This window comes from Aptenodytes forsteri, unplaced genomic scaffold, assembly GCF_000699145.1.
Source record: "Aptenodytes forsteri isolate BGI_AS27 unplaced genomic scaffold, ASM69914v1 Scaffold216, whole genome shotgun sequence".
In the NCBI taxonomy this organism is placed as follows: Eukaryota; Metazoa; Chordata; class Aves; order Sphenisciformes; family Spheniscidae; genus Aptenodytes; species Aptenodytes forsteri.
In genome coordinates this window covers 2178385-2198588 of record NW_008796114.1, presented here as the reverse complement: position 1 = coordinate 2198588, position 20204 = coordinate 2178385, and the positions used below count along the sequence as shown (strand labels likewise).

The 20204-nt window shown below is 48.6% G+C and overlaps 2 protein-coding genes across 2 annotated transcripts; one reads left to right on the top strand and one right to left on the bottom strand.

Moving 5' to 3' along the window:
* Nucleotides 1-1979: 1979 nt before the first annotated feature.
* On the top strand, nucleotides 1980-6710 carry MLF2 (myeloid leukemia factor 2). The gene is made up of 7 exons (XM_009287179.2): nucleotides 1980-2120; nucleotides 2589-2624; nucleotides 4140-4193; nucleotides 4616-4741; nucleotides 5095-5254; nucleotides 5343-5583; nucleotides 6120-6710. Exons 1-6 carry the CDS (start codon nucleotides 2022-2024, stop codon nucleotides 5519-5521), a joined length of 654 nt encoding a protein of 217 aa, XP_009285454.2. The 5' UTR covers nucleotides 1980-2021; the 3' UTR covers nucleotides 5522-5583; nucleotides 6120-6710.
* Nucleotides 6711-17353: 10643 nt separating this feature from the next.
* Nucleotides 17354-20204, bottom strand: COPS7A (COP9 signalosome subunit 7A; the record flags this gene model as incomplete). The annotated part of the gene is made up of 6 exons (XM_009287178.1): nucleotides 17354-17724; nucleotides 18074-18225; nucleotides 18598-18703; nucleotides 19177-19379; nucleotides 19455-19543; nucleotides 20120-20204. Coding segments are annotated over 6 exons (675 nt in total), but the record flags the coding sequence as incomplete, so codon positions are not given.

Here is a 20204-nt window from a genome sequence, read left to right as displayed (position 1 = left end):
GTGAGTCGGTGAGTCGAGCTGGGCATCCTCCGGGGGGGGGGGGGTCCGATCATCCCCGGGGGGCCGGGGGGGGCCAGGTGTGTGCCTCCCTCGCGTCCGAATAGGCGGGTAGAGGGCCTTCCGGGCTGCGGGAAATACCGCAGCGCAGCAGCTGTCTGGAGAAAAATACAAACATTCTCTTAAGGGGCAGCTCAGGGAATAACCTGGTTCGCGTTGGTCTAATTTCTGTAATACTAGAGCGTGGTCTTGGAGGAAAGCAAAATTAAGTAGGCCAAAAGGCATTGCAACTGTCTGAGGAAGAGAGGGCTGGAATACCTAATCTTTTTCTTTGCGTAAGGATTTTTTTTTTCTCTTATGCAAACTAGGATTTCAGTTCAGATAGATTAAAATCTGCTGTTCCGTCCAGTGCTTGTTGCTGTTAGGCACAGGAAATCATTAATGGAGCTGGAGAAGACTGCTAAAGCAGTTGTCGAGTTTTGAGGAACTAAGTAAAGAGAAGACAACAAGTAGTTTTGAAATACGAGTCTTGAAGTCTGACAAAGGTCCCAAGAGCTCTTCCTGGGATTCCTTTTACTGAATGTTTTTGTTTCTGTCCACAGTCCATAAATTGGATGGTATTGGTAAATTTTGGCAATGAAACTAAGTTGGCAGTCCTTGCCAAAGCAGATAAGGAATAGACTGTAATACAGTAAGAATTTGATTATGTAAAGCATGGCACACCTAAAAATTTGGTGGAATTAATTTATGTAGAAGAATAAAGTCTGGTTTTTGCTTATAAAACTATAAAATTGGTAAGAAGCAAGAATTTTATCAGCTGTAAACAAATTAGCAGGAGGGGAGACCTTGATATCCCAGTTAGTCACAGAATGACTCTGTGTTCTCATTGATGTGGCAGGTATGAGTCTAGCTTTTATTATGGGAAGCATTTCCAGTAGAGACAGAAAAGTATTGGTTTGTAGTAGGTGCCTTTGTGATCTCAGGAATATTCTATGCTGTTGAGGTTATTCATGCTCAGGAGGGATAAGTGCAGACTATAAGATGTGCAGAGAAATGCTATGGTATTTCCCAGACTTTTTTTACTGTGGCCACTGTATTCTGTGACCATTTGTCTTTATTCTCCTTTTTCTCTCCTTGCTCCTCCAGCATGTGTGAATGCGTACAGCCCTCAAAGTGGAGGCTGCAACAGAAGGAAAGGAAGGAAAACCAGTTAGGGACCCCAGTTATTGTTCCCTTTCCCTCTCAAATCTGCAAAAGCTGTATGTGGTCTCAACCTCTTGACAGGTGTACACATAACATTGTAGGAAAATAGCAGATGAAGATTACTTGGGGCGGAGGGATGTCACACAGTGTCAGGCCTTACAGTCCATTCTGGAGGTTTCAGTCTTGCATTTGAGTGTTTGTGCATGTGTATGTGGAGGGGTAAGAGGACAGTATCTAGGATCGCGTGCTCTCTGGTCCCAGTAAGCGTAGTCCTCTCTTTGCGGCTAGGAGGGTCTTCATGCACCTCTCTGCAAAATGAAGAACTACTCTTCTAGAAGCGTTTGATTGTTTCGCAGAGCTGTTAACGTAAAGGGTTTTGATGGCACAGTAGGAAATGAGTATGAAATGATGGTGGTATGTGGACTGCAGATCTGAGAAGTGGTTTTCATCTGTTAGAGCAGTACGGTTCTGGAATGGCCTTGGCCATACTTGGCCCTAAAGCGTTAGTGGGAGCAGAACACCAAACTGCTTTTGAACAGACATCAATTAGTGCCTGGGAGGGATTCTGTGGTGTAATACCTTCTATTACAAGAAATAAGATGGGATCCAGAGGACCCTTCCAGCCCCAAGGATCGCCATAAGCAACACCGAGTTCTTGGGATTCTGGATTTTCAGCTTGGAAAGAAATGTACAGTTACATAAGAGAAACTCAAAAGTCAGAATGGGTGGATTATGCGGGGCTTTGTCTTCTGTCATCCCTTCCTCACTGTTGTTCTCTCAACCTTTCCGAAAGGGACCCTTTTGCCATCCACCGGCAGCACATGAACCGCATGCTTTCTGGAAGTTTCGGGTTCGGCCCGCTCCTTGGCATCACTGATGGGACCACAGCTGGGGCTCGCCAGGCTGGCCGTAGGATGCAGGTAAAAGAGGGGCTGAGTACAGGATAGGGTTTCTTAAACTGCCTTGTTAGCTTCTATCTTCTGCCATTATTGGGTTGGGCATGCTCTTCACCTTCACACAGATGATGGGCGCAGAATGAATCTCTAAAACAGTGGTGTTCTTGTCCTTTTCTTTACTCCACGTGCATTAATACATTGAACGCAACTGCGTTTTAGGTTGAATGGGAGGAAGGGAAGAAACATGTGTTATTTCTCAAGGACATAAGTCAATATAAGTGGGAGAAATTTAGGAGCATCACCTTCTTTCTGGTTTGTTAGGGGTGATATGGTTTGAACCACCATGAATCTGTGGGGCACTTTCTTGATCTGGTTTTTGGGCCTGAGTGTTCCCAGCTCTGTTTCTGAGAAGGATGAGGGTGTTCTGAGGAGGATCTAGTGTTTGGCTGTTGCAAGGTCATTCTCTGTTCTGTTTTTCTGTTGTCCTGGCAGGCAGGAGCTGTTTCACCCTTTGGGATGCTTGGCATGGTAAGTTCTCTCTTTTTCTGGGTCAGGTTAGAGGCTTTCCAAGTAGTGGCTCCATACTGAGATTATCAGCACTGTGTGCAACCGGTGCTAAAATGTAGCCATCTGTGAGCAAAACCATCTATCCTAATGGGTAGTGAGGGTGGGAAGGTGTGAAAAGACCATAATGAGCTCTAGATTTATAGTAAACGGAATACAGAAGAGGGTATTGAACTGAAACTGGCGGCAGCTGGTTTCTATTGGACCTCTCTCGTTGAGTTGCTATGAGACTTCAGGCCTTTCCCTTGCTTCCCCTCTAATGTTTTAATCTGGTCTGTGAGCTGTTTTAGAGGAGAGATTCTAACTCTGTTTATATGGGGATGTTGTATTTGCACCTTGACCAGAGAAGAGCCCTAAAGCTGTTACAGCACAATATTTCATAGGAATTGGGACAGTTAATATCCAGGAAGACCAGACAGTCTCTTAACAACCTCATATATCTGAAAAGAAGCTGCGGATCTATTTGGAGGTAATGGAGGAACTGTGACAATGCAAGGAAAAGACTTAGCCATCAGTAGGCAGAGGTGATTATTGAACCTCCTTTGCCGATGGTGGCAGATGGAAAAGCCAACAGAATACTTCAGGTGAACAGGACTGGAATGAGAATGGCTACGTGTATGTGAGAACACCGTGCTTGGAGTGTGCCGATCTCCATCATCTACTAAAATAATACAGTGGAAATAGGTTATTCCAGATCCAGCAACCTCAGCTGCCTTGCTCTGAAGGATTGCCTCAGTGAGAGACTAAGCGTCCCGGAATTGTTGTAGCTCAGAGAAGGATTAATAAGAATACAAACAGAGAGACTTCAAAGGATAATAACACTGCGTGTGAGTACTGCTCTGCTGGAAACAAGAACAAGAGGCTACTCGAGGAAACAAAAAAATCAGCAAGTTTAAACTGACATAGTAATTTTGTTTACATATTGCACAATTAACCTGTGAGACCTGCTGGCCCAGTATATTACTGCAGCCTTTAGGTTTACAAGATTAAAAAGTCAGGTGTTTGTAGGGAAAATAAGAAAACTTGTTATTATGTTAGAAAGAATACAATCAGTGGAAACTTCCTTGTGGTTTAAATTAAGAGTTGACAGTGATGAGGCAAAAACGTCATCAAGGATGACTGTCTTATGGTTAAGATGACTGTTAGTGCGCATCCTGAGATTTCTTCTCTTAGCTTTGCTGAGTGCCCGGACTCACAAACCCCAGAGCATCAGGAGTCAGACCCAGACTAAAAGAACAACCTTTGCCCTATCCAGAGATCTGGAGAGCCAGAACACTTGGGCAATGCAACCTGAGAGAATGGAGAGAACAGCAACCCCAAATCCTGTTTTTATTTCTGCACTTTCTGCACTAGAAAGGGAAAAGAACAAGGCTTTTCTCTTAGGCAGCGGTTTTTTGTCCCTTGCAGATAGTTTGTTGTTCTTTCCTCCTGTATCTTTCCAAACTGACTATTCTTGTTTTCTCTTCTCCTTTTTATCAGGCAGGTGGCTTTATAGATATGTTTGGGATGATGAACGACATGATTGGAAACATGGTAAGAACCCTCCATAAACCAGTTTGCTTTGAGGGGGGTACTGAGGGTGCTCCTGCCATCCCCTCTAATTGTCTCCCATCTTATTGTGCTTTTTCGGTATGGGCTGTGCTCAAGCTGCCAAGGTGGCAGAGGTTGTAAGCCTTGTTTCATGACCAGGATTCAGTGAGAGCTTGTTCCTGAGGGGTACCCTCCGAGTGCAGGGAGGAGAGATGGGTGAGGAAGGAAGTGTTGGGGGTAGACTTGTTCAGCAAGAAACAAGAATTAATTTAACAGGAAGTGTATTCTCCAGAAAGATGGACCCATGGGGATTATATTCTTCCTATTGTAATTTCTTCCTGCTTTGTTGTATATAGAGAGAATTAACTGCCATCCCTTCTTCCCTCCCATTCCTTCTTTATACCATCCCCCATTTCTTCTTGCAGGAGCATATGACAAGTGGTGCTAACTGCCAGACATTTACCTCCTCAACTGTCATCTCCTATTCCAACCTGGGTGATGGGCCCAAAGTCTATCAAGAGACCTCAGAGATGCGTTCAGCACCTGGCGGGGTAAGGAGGAGGCTGCAGTGCGTCTTTCCAGCACGAGGCTGCTGGTTTTGCTGTGGGTAGATAGACTTCATTTGGTGGCTCAGTGCTGGCCACCCACAACACTTCTGCTTTGCAGTCAGTTGCAGTTTGAGGAGCGTGTTGTGACTCACTGAACCATGCTGAGGGCCACTGGGAGGGGATGGGAAGTGCTGGCAGGGGGGAATCTGTTTTTCCCTCTTCATTATGTTGCGTCTGACATCCTGGGAGTGGTGGCAGTGCAATGTGACTGAAATACTGCAGGCAAGAATCGGAGTGCCTTATGGGGCTGGGAGAATGAATTAAAATGTTGATCCTACACGAGAATCTGCCCTCAGATCCGTGAGACTAGACGGACCGTAAGGGACTCAGACAGTGGCTTGGAACAAATGTCAATCGGACACCACATCAGGGAGCGGGCCCACATCATGCAGCGGTCCCGGAACCATCGCACGGGTGACCAGGAGGAGAGGCAGGACTACATCAACATGGATGAAAGTGAGTACTGTCCGTGTCCTCCTCCCAGCAAACCCAGGTGCCGCTTCCCCACCTCCTCCCCGTCTGAGCTTGTTCTTTCCTTACATAGGTGATGCGGCCGCATTTGATGATGAATGGAGGCGAGAGACATCCCGTTTCCGGCCACAGCGGGGGCTGGATTACCGACGTCATGAAGGCAGCAGTGGCCGTCGGGCTGAAGGGACTCGTCTTGCAATCCAGGGCCCTGAGGATTCTCCCTCCAGACAGTCCCGTCGGTATGACTGGTGAACCCAGAGCAGACCTTGTGGGGGGTGCAGCGTGGCCACCCCCAAATCTACCTACACGCTCTTGTAAGTCTTAACAAGCTTTTTTTCTCACCTTCCACTGCGCGGTTGCCTCTTAGCCATATGATTTTCGTTTTTCATTGCCCCAATCTTGTATTATTTTGAAGCGTTGGTTGGAAATGGGTTTTCCCACTTAATCTAGAGAACAGGAGAAGATGAAAATTTTGAGAAAATACTGTTCTGAACAGGAAGGTGGAAGTTAGCTTTGTCATCAACAAAAAAGTGTGGTGTCAGCCTTAACTGATGGTTGAAACAGTATGAAATGATGTAGGATTACAATCTGTAGAGTGTTTATACTGTCATTGTATAGAACTTGGAGACCATTTGCTGTCAATCCAGTTTGAAATATAAGTAAGTGCTGGTGTCTGCTCTCCTGTGTTTTGAATAGGGTTCACTAGGATGTGATCTCGTGCTTGAAAAGGGACTTTTTTCCTTTTTTTTGATGTCTAGACATCAGGTTTAAACATGTCTTTATCTGTCGTCTGTGCTGCTTTCTAGTCACCACTTACTCTTTCTATGTTCTCCATTTCCCTTCCTCCCAGGTACAGACAGTGAAACTCTGAAGCCCCTTCAAAGCACCACTTGGACCTTCCTCAAATTTAGTATTAACCTCCCTCTCACTTAAGAATTGAAACAAAGCAACTAATCTTCTGCATTGCTCTTTTTTGCCCCATTTGGGTGCTGCAATGGGGTGTGGGGAGTCTCACTGATGTGCAAGGAACACATTAAATGCCCATTCCCTTTCTGCTCTCCCTTGGTTCTGTTCTTTCTGCCAGTAGTGGTGGGCATGAGGAGCTGCCACCTCACCTCTTCCATCCTTTCCACTCTTTCTGTGCTGGGTTGGGCTGGTTCTGAAGTTTGTGTTTAGTCCCCCGTGAAAGAAGTATGAGGGAATTCTGCTAGAACCCCGTGTCGGTCCCCTCACCGGGACAGAGGCTTCGATTCCCCTCCTGCTCCTTGGTGCAGCTATGGAGAAGCAGAAGGATGTGTGCGTTAGAGAAGGGAGGAGCAGAACAAAAGCTGGACCAGCCTGTGGGCCCCCCCTGACCCCTCTTCAATCAGCTCCCCCACTTTTTTAATTTGTGAAACTTGTAACTAGATGTTTACTGAATAAAGAAACAAACTGTAAAGAATTGTTGGATCAGTCTTTACCTTCAGCTGACCTAATTGTGCCTGCTGTGGAATTAAGTAACCTCTTTCACAGCCTTGGGAAATTGCTGAGGAGAAACTCGGTGTTTAATTCTAAGGCTTTATTTTCTTATAGAAAATAGCCTTATAGCCTTCCCATATAGTTACAAAGTGAGATAATGCTCAACATAGAAATTGTGAAAGAAGACCCAAGAACCCACCGTTTGCAAAAATACCCTTTAATTGCTGTAGTTTTGCTGTGCACTCAAGGGAGATTGGTTAGTCTGTCTTGCTGCCTGGTCATCTGTGCAGCCTTGAATTGGGCCTCTGGGGTTCCTGCACGGCCAGGGAATATTTCCATTATTTTCCCATTATTTCTCTGCAACTGGGGCTGACGTTACGAATGACCTTTTCTTAACTTCTTCAGTATTAGGTGAAACTTGAGAGGCATTAGGAATACAGGACTAGGGAAGACCTTCTGGGTTCTTGGGCCAGTTTCCTGCTCCAGCATGCACCCTTACGTAAACCTTCTCATCAACTCATTTGGAACAGAAGGCAGGAAATTGATGCATGACTTACACTTGGAAGTGGTGTGCCAGGATCTTGCTGTGTATCCCCACATCTGGGCATGAACAGAGGGACAGACACCTTGCTGAGGACCGACTATCTTGCCCTGAAAAAAGGATGCAGAATCCAGCCCCTGAAAGCTTAGGGCAGAGTTTGCGTGTGCTCCACCCTTCAAGGAAGTGCAGGGCAGAGCCTTAGCTGATGGCAGGCTCTGTCCCTGCCTCCTCGCGCTGTTCTGTCCCATAGAAAACCCCAAGTCCTGGTCTTCAGGTGATGGCTCTGCATCTGGGGTGCAGTTGGAGAGAGGTTTCCGGCATCCGGGAGAGCGAAGGAAGGGACCTTGGTTGAGACAGTGAAGTAGGTGTCGGAGCGGGATAAGCCAGTGACCTGCTGGGAGTGGACTGAGTTTCTGGAGATGTCATAGTCAAGGCAGAGCCTGAAGAGAGCAAGGCCAAAGAAAGAGCTACACAGAAAAAAGCAGGGCTTGGGAGAGGTTTAGTGGTGGACAAGTCATCTTGGGTTTGCCAGACTTTGAGAGAAGGAACTGGAGCAGCAGCAGCCCTCATCTCAGTGGTAGTCTCGAGCTGGCGCAAGATGTGGGACCTGGTGCTTTGATCCAGCAAAGAACCCAGGGAGCTCAGAAAGGTGCTTACAGCATTGAGACAGTGGTGGCAGAGTCCTGGCCATTCTTTGAGGCAATGTCTGAGAAAGAAAGTAGGGAGGTGGGCATGGTGGTGGTGGGGATTAACCTGGACCTTGAAGATGTGAGGGTCCGTTCCGACTTGGTCATGGAATTCCTAATCTTGACAGAGAACTGATAGAAATGTGGTAACCGGGATGTTAGTGGTATGAGCTGTTGCAATGGTGACTCCCTACAAACTGCGATGACACTTGAGCAGGTGTGCCTTTTTTTCACAGAGAGATGCTTTTATCTGGATTCAGCCTCTGCGCCCTGTTAGGTGCTGCCCTGCTTACGGATCTGGGGCCCTTGTGTGCTCTTGCACTCTGTGGTGTGTGGGGGTGTGATTTACCCGGCTGCTTGAGCCTTGCTAACTGCTGTACAGTCGTTTCCAAGATCTTGGCCTTCTCCAGGCATGACAATGCTCTGGTAGTCTAGGGAAATGGAAAAGAGGTTCAGTTAGAGGAGGACCTTGTGTTAAGGCTGGGAAGCAGAGACAGGAGCCCAGGAGAGAGTTTTAGAGGTCCCAATCCAAAAAGTAAATACGGGAAGTGTATTGGGAGGGTCTCCGCTAGTCCCAAGGCTGACGTGGTATGTTAACCTCTGACTTCAGAGAGCAGGAGGTTTTTTCCCAAAGAAAGGGGATGGTAAACCTCCCTTGACTCCTCCGGTCCTGGGAGGTAGTTCTTCACCTGCTGCTTGGGGTTCTGCTGAAGAAGCCGCCTCAGCTGCTCCAGGCTGGCGTTGATCTGGGCACGGCAGTGCTTTTCAGTCAGTGGCTTGAAGGAATGTGAAGGCAAGGAGAAAGAGGGCAGATCTGTACCCCAGTGGGGGCCTTTTGCTGAGTCAGCTTGGGGCTCTCCATTTCGCCGATACCCTGGTTTGATGAAAATTCCCTTACTGAACACCGACGTAGGTTATTAATCCAAAGGAAGAGCATGCAGAGAATTGCACGGAGGCAACAAAAAGGTATGTGTGCACAACCAATGATTTACTCCTCTTCCACTTCCTTTAGACAAGCTGTAAGAAGCTCTAAGTTGTTGTAAGCAGGTACCTGCGTCTGTGTGCGCAGCACTGCTCTAATTGAACTGCCTGAAAACAAGAACACCCATGCAATCAGAAGGCCCACCTCTATTACACCACCCTAACTTCGGCATTCAGACCACGCCTAAGTCTGGTTACTTTTTTCCCCCGTAGTTACAGTTTCAAGTGAAAATGGTTTCCTATTAAAAGTAGTCCACCTGCTTTATCAGGGCAAAGGGGAGACCTGGAATGAGTCTCTTGTATTTCTGAGACGTCTGTGACAGCTCTTCCAGCAAGGTGGAGAAAGTGGATTGGATGTTCCCAACACGAAAGTCACACAGTGTTTGTTTAAGATGCGCAGGGCGTGGTTCCAAGTCATCCTTACCCATCCGATGGAGACAAAATTCCTCCTCGCTCCTTCTCCCACAGCTGTCGCCTTCAAATGGGCCTGGTTGAAGCACCAAAGCAATGCAGTTCAGTGGTACTTCTGGATCTTGCTAAGGAGCAAGTAGGGCACCTGGAGTGAGACAGAGGGGCTTGCCGGGCTTAAAAGGGCGGGGGGAGGAGGGGAGGTGGGCAGAATGAGGTGGAGAGAGGCTGGAAACACTGGTAGAAAGATGGATGACATAACCTCGGATGAGAGTGCATTAGCTACACACAAGTAGAATAGAAACTTAAGGGTTTTTGTTGTATGTTCAGTTTTCCATATTTAAAAACTTATCGTCAAAATAACAAGCCATTAGAGCTAGTGGGAACTTTGTCCTTAAATGTTTTTGCCAGTAGCCCTGAAGCTCTGTGCGCCTTTCACTGTACTTTTTAAAGCCTTTTTGAATACTGGGGAAATACAATGAGCCTGGGAAAGTTAACCTTGTGCCAGTATTTGTAAACAGTAAATGAGATGATATCCACAGCTGTAAACCAGGTAAACTGACATTAAGTCAAGATAAGAGATGGAAAACGCATTAAATTTAAAAATAAAACCGGATGTATCAGTTTTTATAATGTTCTTGATCTCACTTTCTTGACATTGTTCCTGTCCAACAGCTGTAATATTTTCTGATTAAATCATGGGTTGGTTTAACAGAGGCACTGCAGCAACCTGTTAAGGTCACACCAGCACAAGGTATCTTACTTAGCCACACAAGACTATTCCCCGATTTTAAAAAAATTAAATAATTACCAAAACAACAAAAGGGCCGATATTATAAATTTTAGTTCACTGATAGATTTCAAGTAATGAGGGGAAAAAGAGACGCCAGAATATGAAATTATTTCTAGTAGGATGCTGTTCTGAAACTAATGCTCATTAGTAACTTGATTAATGATCTGAAAGAAGATATTAAACCAGTGCTGATGAAGCTTTTGGAGGACCCAAGGAACGATGAAAGTGATAAACGATGGAAAGAGATGAGAAGTGCAGAGCAGTCCATAACTATTGGTGTGGTGTTTATTTATAAACAGTAAGTATTTTTGGCTGCAGTGAAAGCAGAAAGACATTCATCCAGGAACATAAATGTAGTCTGTGCTCTTTCAAGATGGAGGAGTCTTTTTCTGGAAACTCTGAAGGGACTCCAAAAAGAATTAGGGGATTGGGAGATGATAACCAAGTAAATGAATGGTACTTGCATAATTCTTCATCTGTGAAGATGGGTTACACTTGGATGCGTTAGCCTGCGTTCACCAAGAGGGGAGGTAAAGTTTCTCCCCTATATCACAATAGTGAACCCAGTGTGTGAAATCTGAGTATACGACACTGAAAAGGGCACCAAAGATTAGAAGGACTCAAGAAGGGAGCAACAAGGATGACTTGAAGCCTGGAAACACTGGCTGGCACTGCAAGATAACATGAACTCCAGACTCTCGTGTCTGAGCTCGTTCCACCTGAGCACGGGCTGGCATTACCTGCGTGGGAATGAGGCTTCTGACAGTAGAGGGCTCTTTAACCTAGCAGAAAACCTGCAGCTACCTAATGGTGGAACTGGAAATGAGATGCAGACCTTCACAGGAGAGCGCGATCATTAGAGCATACCTGGGTTTTCCAGCTCTGGCTACTACAAAACCTAGATGGGGCGTCTCAAAGAGAAGACTCAGGATCACCAGTGAATCATATAACCACCATAAGCACCTGCTGAGGCATCGAGGAGAAGACACACGCAATCCAGGAGGCTTTTCTAGTAGCTATGGGTATGCATGACTGTTGCTGTGCAAGATGTTGGTAAGACTTCACCCGTGGAAGAGAACTGTGCTCATTTCTAGCCAAGAAAGCTTAATTTGAAGTGCAAGTAAGAGCAAGCTTGTAGGATAGCCTACAAGCTATGGAGAGCTCACAATGTATGAGGCGGCTGGTTTGGTTAGTTAAGCAAAGTGAAGTCTGTACTCAAGGGAAATAAACACGAGGGAGGAAGAACAGCTTCAGTGGACGCAACACTGGCACAGGCACAAGAGAATATAAACAAGCTGTGAATCCATTTAAGCTGGAAATTAGAAAAAACTTTCTAACCACTACAGCAGTCAGGTTCTGGGGCAGCCTGCCAAGGGGACTAGTGGGGACAATAAAATTAACCAGTTTTTGGCTGGCACTTGAGAAGCTTTCACGAGGGATTATGAGACTGTACTGGTAAGAGATCACACTCGGTCACCAGGAGCCTCCTTCTCACTTTTGCTCCCACCAAACAGATCATCCATCTTCCCACATCCCAAAGCCAGTGCTAAATGCTTCAGAGGCAGATGCAGGGACTCCCCCAGGAGACAGGGCGAAGCCTCCCCAGAAGCATTTTCTCCTGATCCAAAGGGGCCGGGGCTCACTTGTGCTTGGAGCAGGAGGGCTTAGAGTTGCTTTTAACGCATGCACAAGTGCTGCAGTAATTCTGGACGTTCTTGTTAGCTGTGTAAGTGTCACAGCTCTTGAATCCAGCTGACATTTCAGTATCTATTGAATTAATCACAACATGAATATAATTGCACATTGTACAAACAATTTTGTTGCAAACAAACTCCTTTCCCCGACAGTGGAAGAGCCTGCCACCAGCAGAGGAGGCAGAGGAAAATCCAGCCCAGTTCCACACTGCACCGGCAGGGATGCTCCCGGAAAACTGGAGCAACCCCAAAGAGAAACACCCAAGAGGTGGGTGGCTGAGGAACCAGTAGAGAAAGCAGGTGGTTTTTTTCTGAGTTTTGCAGCTAAGTGCTGAGTAGTACTAGGAAAAGGGATGAGGAAAGAAGAGCCCTGTGGGTGGGAACACAAAGACGCCCATGGAGAGGATGGCAAAGATGGAAAGGGGTCACAGAAGGAAAATGAGCAGCTATTCCAGGGCATAAAAAGGAGACATGAAGGATGTCAGGGATCTGAGAGGTGCATTTGCAGCTGCTGACGTGGACCGTGGGACTCTTTCAACTACGCTACCGTGCACTACGTCGTAGTCCTGCAGAGCCAGGGCCTCATCCCAGGGCGCCTGGTCCAGCCGTGGCAAGAGGCAGGCACAATCCTCAGTGGCTGCTGTCAGCAGGGAGCCTTTGTGAGAAGGTACGGCCCCATGGGAAGCAGACCAGGACACCCATCCGTCTATGTCGGTTCACCCAACAGACCAGACTGCCAGGAACCCACCTTCCATGAAAAGCCTTCGGAGAAGAGGTGGGCCAATGCCCCGCTAGAGCAGAGGTGAGGCATCCCTGCTTTTAGCTCTGGGGGACCACACAGCCGCATGAAAATCCCACAGACTGGTAAACGCAAGCTGGCCGGCATCACTGTGACCTCTGCAGTGTCCTCGCAGCCCTGAAGGATGCTGCAGCACCCACTTCCTGGCTGGCACTGGGGACCCGCAGGAGGATGGAGGCGGTGGGCGCGTATCCTGCTGCTGAGCGGAGGCAAGGCTGCCATCTTCCCGGGTCACCCCAGACCAGCCTGGGGAAACCTGCTGTCATGAGACGTTCCCCCCCTGCCCGCGTGGCCCGGCACAAAGGAGGCTTGGTAATGTTTGACAGATACTTTGATACACACCAGCCCACCCGTTCATCAAAAAACAAAAACAACCCCCTTGTATGTCTCATTTGGGGAACAGAGGCAAGGGCGGCCTCAGCAACCCCCATAAGCAAAATGTTGGCTCCCTTTGAGGGGAGCCCTGCTGAGGGCCATTAAGCACAAAGACCACCTTTACCAAAGGAGGCTTGGTAATGTTTGACAGATACTTTGATACACACCAGCCCACCCGTTCATCAAAAAACAAAAACAACCCCCTTGTATGTCTCATTTGGGGAACAGAGGCAAGGGCGGCCTCAGCAACCCCCATAAGCAAAATGTTGGCTCCCTTTGAGGGGAGCCCTGCTGAGGGCCATTAAGCACAAAGACCACCTTTACCTCCAAAGGTCCCCCAGCACGAACCACCGGAGGATGGGAAGAACATGGGCAAGTCCTGCAGGGCGCTTGCCCAGCTGGTAGGCTCCTCTCCCCTCACCGGCTACAGATGGGCACCACAGCAGACGCTGGGCTGCTGGCACCATGGTGTCTGACCCCATCACCTTCAAGAAGGGGAGCAGCAAGCGCCCCAGAAGAAATTGCGCCCCCAGTAATGCAAAAGAATTACCCTCATTAACCATGATTCCTAATAAGAATCTGTGGCTACCTCTCAGCACAGGGTGGCTGGCAAAACTCAGACCCCAGCCAGATGTGAATTGGAGGAGCAGGGATAGGTCCTGTCCTACCTCTTCCCTTTTCTGAATCCAGATGTGAAAGTCCCACGTATCATACCCAAAGAGGGGTCGCAACGCATTACTGTGCAAGAGTCGTTACATTTTCTGTGCTGGGGCTGGCAGCCCTCCTGCTCCTCAAGCTGGGACGAACACTTCGCCATACCCTCTCTTCTACAATCCCCTAAACCTCAGTCCTTTGCCAGGGCTTAGGGTGTCGTGTGTCCAGGTATTTCCGTTCTGCTCTGCTCGGGGACTGTTTTCTCAGTCTTTTCTTCGGGAGAAAACAGGGTTAAAAACACAAAGACATTTAAAATTTAAATGAAAACCTGTAATAATAATGCTCAGTACTTACCTCACTCTTGCCATCTGCAAAGTGATTTACAAATGTTAACTAATTAATTAATCTTCACAGCCTCTCTGACTGAAATTCAGTCATGGCTGAAGCGAGCAGGAAAATAAAAAAGCGTGGTTTTCGGGGGAAGGGCAAAGGGAAACCTATGCTCCTGCCCACTGTTTGCCATCCGGCAAGGCAATTTGCAGCAATATTTTCATTCTGCACTGCACACCTCTCATTTATTTTTCAGTCATACCAAAGGTCTGAAGTAATTTTATCTGCTTTCTGCTTCCTTTTTCTTAATGGAGGTCTTAAAAGGTGTTCCCTTTGAAAAGTAAACAAAATGGAAGACTTTCAGAGCTGTGCAGATGCCCCTTGAGCAAATACATTTAATACCAAACTCTTCCGAATTCCACAACACAACGAGCCTCGAGAGGGGCAAATAGGAAAATGGGAAGGGGGAGCAAGGCCTATGTCTGTGCCTGGCAAATGCCGCCATCGGAGAGCTGAGCTGAGCCTTGGAGGCGGGGGGAAAGCTGGATGCCACAAAACAAAGTTATGGCAGAAGCACGCAGGCAGACTCGCAATGGCTGGGATTTAGCCATGAGGATCCGAGCCTGGGGCTTCAGCACAGCCTAGGCCTGGCGTGGCAAGCCCCCCCAGGACCCCGTGTTGGTCCACGCTCTGGCTGCTGTCACCCATGCACGGGTTTTTGTGCTCACGAGACCGATGCCAGCGTGTGTACAGAGCTCAGGCGCTGCTCCGCCTTGCCGTGTGCTGTGCAGGGCACTCACACAAGCGTATCATGTGCGACTGGCGTGGAGCGCTCAGTGCTGGCTCGGGACGCTTCCAACTCCGCTCCCGGAATCTGCAGCCTGGATTTAAACTGTGAATTCAGGGTGTTTAAAAAGACCCTTTGTGCCTAATAGCCACAGTGGGGTTAAAGAGAGCAAAGCCCAACAGGTCAGAGAGGAGCCGACACTGGGGACAAAGAGCTGTTACGGCTACTCCTCCTAAGCGGCAGTGGGACTTTTGTGGGGCACAAATATCCTCCTCCATTATTGGTAACTTCAGCTTTCCCTGGAGGTGCCACCACTCCAGCCCTGTTACCACCACCGCTCCAGCCCAGCTCCTGCTGGACCTCAGCCGGCTGTTAAGACACGTGCTTTGTCTGGCTGCTCGGCTCCATCCCAAGCCCATTCTCCTCTCTCCTTCGCATCACACCCCAACGGCTTTGCAAGAGGCTCCTTTTTCAAAGGACGTGAGGTGCCAGACATATGGCAGGTGCTCAGGGCTTGCCAGGTATCACCTCCCCGTTGGCATCTTGGTCCCAGACTAGCCCTTCCCAGGGAGCGAGAGAATCTGATGCACACAAACATTATTGCTCCTTGCAGACAATCGCAAATGCAGTGAGCACGGTGACTTTCCTCATTGAGAGAGACAGACGAAGGTGATGTGATGCAGAGGGAGGAAGGCTTGCGGTAACATAAACAAAAGCTGAAAGCCTTGTCACAACCCCTCCCTGCAACTTACAGAAAACAGGACTCATCAAGTAGACTCCCTATTGCTGCACATTAGCCAGACCTCTCTAGGTGGGCTGAGACAACCCGTGGCTGAGCTGCCCCCTTATGCGCTCCCGCAGCCAGATTTACACCTCTCGTCTGGACAGCTTCATGCCAAACCTCTCCTACTTGGCACTTTCTTGCCAGATGACTGCAGCTAAGGGGCTTGATGCCTCAGGGCGCAGAATGGGGGAAAGGTGTGGGACTGCCCTAGCTCTTGGGAGACGTAAGCCAGTGACAAGCAGTCACCCCAGGACAGCTCGGCACATCCCTGCCCCTGGCACAGCTGGCTGGTATGCCCTGCCCTGTGACCTTACACACGGGGAAGAAAGCTGCTTGAAAGTTTTATGAGTTCACGGGTTCAGGTGACAGGGGTTTCCCACTGAAAGTTAGTGCTGTACTACAGCAGTCCAGAATTAGTAAAACAGCAATAGTGCACAAACCAGCATTTTGTGGTGAGTAGTGAGATGACATCACACCTTGCTACCACTAAAACAAGCATGGTCTCAGCCCCCCTCCCCACCCCCTTAACAAGGCTTGCTCCCACCTACGCTGCCTCAGCTCCAGCTCTCACTTGTCTGCACAGGGAACTGACCCAGAAGAGAACTCACCCGGGCCAGTGAATTGAAAAAGTCTCCGTGCAGACAAAGATCAGGGCTTTCCCTTGTTGCGTTAATTTTCCAGTGGTTTGCTCACGCACAGACACCCAGGTTCAGGGAATCAAATTTTAGCATTGGCACAGGGAAAGCAGCAGAACCAAGCGGGGGTGGGAGTCACGGTGTCAATTTACATTTACATCAGCGTACACCATCGTGGAACAGCGGCGCGACACTCGCATCCATCTGACTTGGCTTCAAGCCGGTCTCAAGCATGCATCCTCTGAAGAATCTGATGGTTTTTTCTGGGCATCTCACAGGAATCGATTTAATTGAAAAGATCTTTTTCGACCAGGCTCCAACATCAGCCAAGAATGGCTTAAGCAGCATCTATACCATGAAAACTCACCCAGATGGGCATTGACTCCGCTACCTTCAACTCTCTGTCAGACAAGTCCCCACATCACTTTCCGTTTCATCCAGGATCACTGAGCACGTAGCATTGACACTTTATCCTCAATCTCTGCACCTTCCTCTGAGACTACCTGAAAAGCACCTCTTTTGAACGTTCCACATGCAATCAATCACACGAGAAACTCTCGCATCCATCTGACTTGGCTTCAAGCCGGTCTCAAGCATGCATCCTCTGAAGAATCTGATGGTTTTTTCTGGGCATCTCACAGGAATCGATTTAATTGAAAAGATCTTTTTCGACCAGGCTCCAACATCAGCCAAGAATGGTTTAAGCAGCATCTATACCATGAAAACTCACCCAGATGGGCATTGACTCCGTACCTTCAACCTCTCTGTCAGACAAGTCCCCACATCACTTTCCGTTTCATCCAGGATCACTGAGCACGTAGCATTGACACTTTATCCTCAATCTCTGCACCTTCCTCTGAGACTACCTGAAAAGCACCTCTTTTGAACGTTCCACATGCAATCAATCACACGAGAAACTCTTTAAATAAGATTTGTGATTCATTCCTGCTTTATGGACTCTTGTCCCAGCTCTATTGAGCTACTGTGGCACTGCTCTTTGGAAAAAGGAAGTGAGTATTTTGAGGATATATTCCACCCAGAAATGGGATAGAGGCTCTCAATATCACAGATTATTTTGGAACGTCCAGAATCAGTACACGAGACAGAGATACCACCACAGGAGCACAAGTTTGTATAGATATGTCCATAGATCTATATTACACAGTTTTATGGCTCTTTAAATTGACCTGTCAAAAGACAGGGAGAGAGAAAGAGAGAAACACACGGCCATGGCGATGGGGGCTTGAGGGGTAGGGGAAACAGCAACGCATATAACTGGAAGCTTAGAGTGTGAAATGCTGTGATGAAGAGGAGGGAGGCACTGCCTGGAAAGTTGGTAAAGAAGATAGGAAAGAGAACAAACATGCAGGAGAATTAGTTGGCAAGATGGATCTCAGAAGAGCTCAGAAGCATCACACTTGGGACCCTTGCTACCCCTCCATCCCCCAAATCTCTTCCTCTCACCCTCCCAGTTGTGAAGGGAGATCCAACTAGTTTGATTTAGACCAAATCTTCGCACTGCCTCGGAGCCTGTGGAGAGAGAAAAAAAACACACCACCACCACCACAATTCAGAGTGGACACTAAGGCTCACCCCTGACTTCCTTTTCTAAATGCACACAAAGAGGAGCGGCTGACGCTCTTCGCAAGAGGAGAACACAAGGAAGGCTTACGAACTCTGCTTCAGATCAAGAGTTGCAGAGATCTTCCCCCAAATCAGCAGGAGACGAGCTCAGCTGGGACTACCTATCTGACCATCCCATGTCCAGGGAGCAGACCCCTGCAGTCAGTAACCTCACTGCTCTGAAACAGGGCTCCCCTCAGTTCACCTCCCGAACACACACGCAGAGTGGCTCTGCTCGTTTGCCCCCACTCCTCACCCTTTGGCTTTGGAAGTTTTCTTGCTCGCCTGGCGCTGGTTGGTGCCAGGGGCCGGCTCCCTGAGCTCTGTTAGGTGCTGTTCAGGGTCCTGGGATGTGGCTGCCGCGGCGGCTGCTGTTGTCACTTTAATGGTCTTCTTCAGGTTTGCCACCTGCAACAGCAGAAAAGCAAGAACCAAGGAATTTCCCACGGTTTGTAGTTTGTTTTGTTTTTTTTTTTAGTTTGTTTAGTTTTTTCTGGTTTTCTGGGGGGGGTTTGGGGTTTTCTTTTGTTTTAAAGCAAGCCCTGGATTTAAGAGCTGCAAGCTCAGGTCAAACAAAAGAGCTAACAGCTGTCCAGACCTCTGCACTGCAGAGGAGTGTTAAGCTGATTTAGGACTCTTCTTCAGGCACAACCCCCTGGGGGGTCTGGCCTAGGGAAAAGGTAACGCCTTACTTGAGCGAAGACCCTAACAACCACAGGATACTGGTTCTAGTTATTTTTAAGTGAGGGGCACTGGCTGTTCCCTCCTCGGCCCACTCACCTCGCTCTCTATCTGCTGCTTAAGTGCCAGCTGTTGCTCTTTATGTTGGTTGGCTCGGCTAACCTGTTCTTCAATGCCCGACAAGACAACCTCGCAGCCCTGGCACCTGGAGAGAAGACGCAGAACTGAACAGGCCAGGTAATTTACACAGCATAGAAAGAAACGTGAAAGATGGCAGATTTCAACTCTAGAGGCCAAAAAGACGGGAAGGTGACGGCTACACCAGGCAGGGAAGACACAGGAGCAGGAGTCCAATGTAATAACGTAGTGACGTTATTACCTGGGAGGGGGACAAATAAAGTGACACGAGGTTGGGAACTACAGATATATACTCAGAAAGCCTCCTGCCAGCAGCCAGGACTGTGCAAAGGTTGCTGCGGACTCATCACCCCTCCAGCAACAAACAGGGGAATTTGGAAAATTATTTTCCGAAAATTACTTTCCATTGGAGTACGGGAAAGGGGATCAAGTAGGCCACCTCACAACACTACCCCCCTGCGACACACAGAGGATCGGGGGAAGCCACCGGCCACTCCTGCAACCTTTTTGGGGTGTTAGTATTGGGGGCTTCCTCCTCACCACTCCTGCAATGTGCGGGTGATGGTGCTTAGCTCCTCCCTCCGGATGTCCCTCCCAATGCTGTAATCCACCTCCAGGCGCTGGTTCCGCTGATCCAAGCTCCCTCGCAGGACATCTGCATACACAGCCTCAATCACGAGGTCCTCCAGTTGCCGGACGTTCTTCAGCTGCAACTGCTCCAGCAGCACTGAATAGGGGATGCACTGTGGAAACATGATGGTAACTAGCATGAGGTAATCCCAGTGGAAGGAGAACTCGAGGAAAAATAGGGCCACTACCTTGATCTTGGCAGCCAGAGTGACGACTGACAGGTGCCTCAGCTTGTTCTTCTGAGCCTCTGTCAAGGGAGGGAGGTTTGCCGCTTCAGCTGTTGTCGGGGGAAGAACAGGGTGTAAGAATTTATGCCTCATTTTCCATTTCCCAGCCCTGCACAGAAGCATCTGCACCATACCCGTTTCTTAAAGCTTCTGCACACCAATCCCCCAATCGATGCTTCGTCTTGCCAAGCCATCCCCATTAATTCTCAGCTCAAAAGACCTTTTCTGAGCAGCCTTCCCTCCCCTCAGCGTCAAGTCATTCCCTCTAGCTGTCCCGTGCCTTATTTACGGAGGTCTGCACATCCCAGTGGATACCTGTCTTTCCCCTCGCCCCTCAAAAACGTCTTTGTCAAGACATTCTTGGAAATTCCCCACAGAGCTGGCAAACGGCAGCATTAATTATTGTCAGCTACTCCAGTGGTCTCGGGCCCAAACCGCAATCGGGCGTCCGTCAGGCCGTGGTGATGGGAGGCACGGCTCTTGCTGCGAAGGGGTGCAGTTTGGGCGAGGGTCTACAGCGGCTGGGGGCTCCGGCACGTTTTCCGCACCGAGGGACCAGCATCACCGGGAGGGGAAAGGGCCCCCGGACCGCGTTGTGCCCCCGCCGCCCCGGGGCCCGGCCTCACCCAGGTAGTCCGCGTAGGTGCCGTAGGCGAAGATGGTCAGGAGGCGGAAGACGGGGGAGAACTCGCTGTCGGCCAGCTGCGGGGA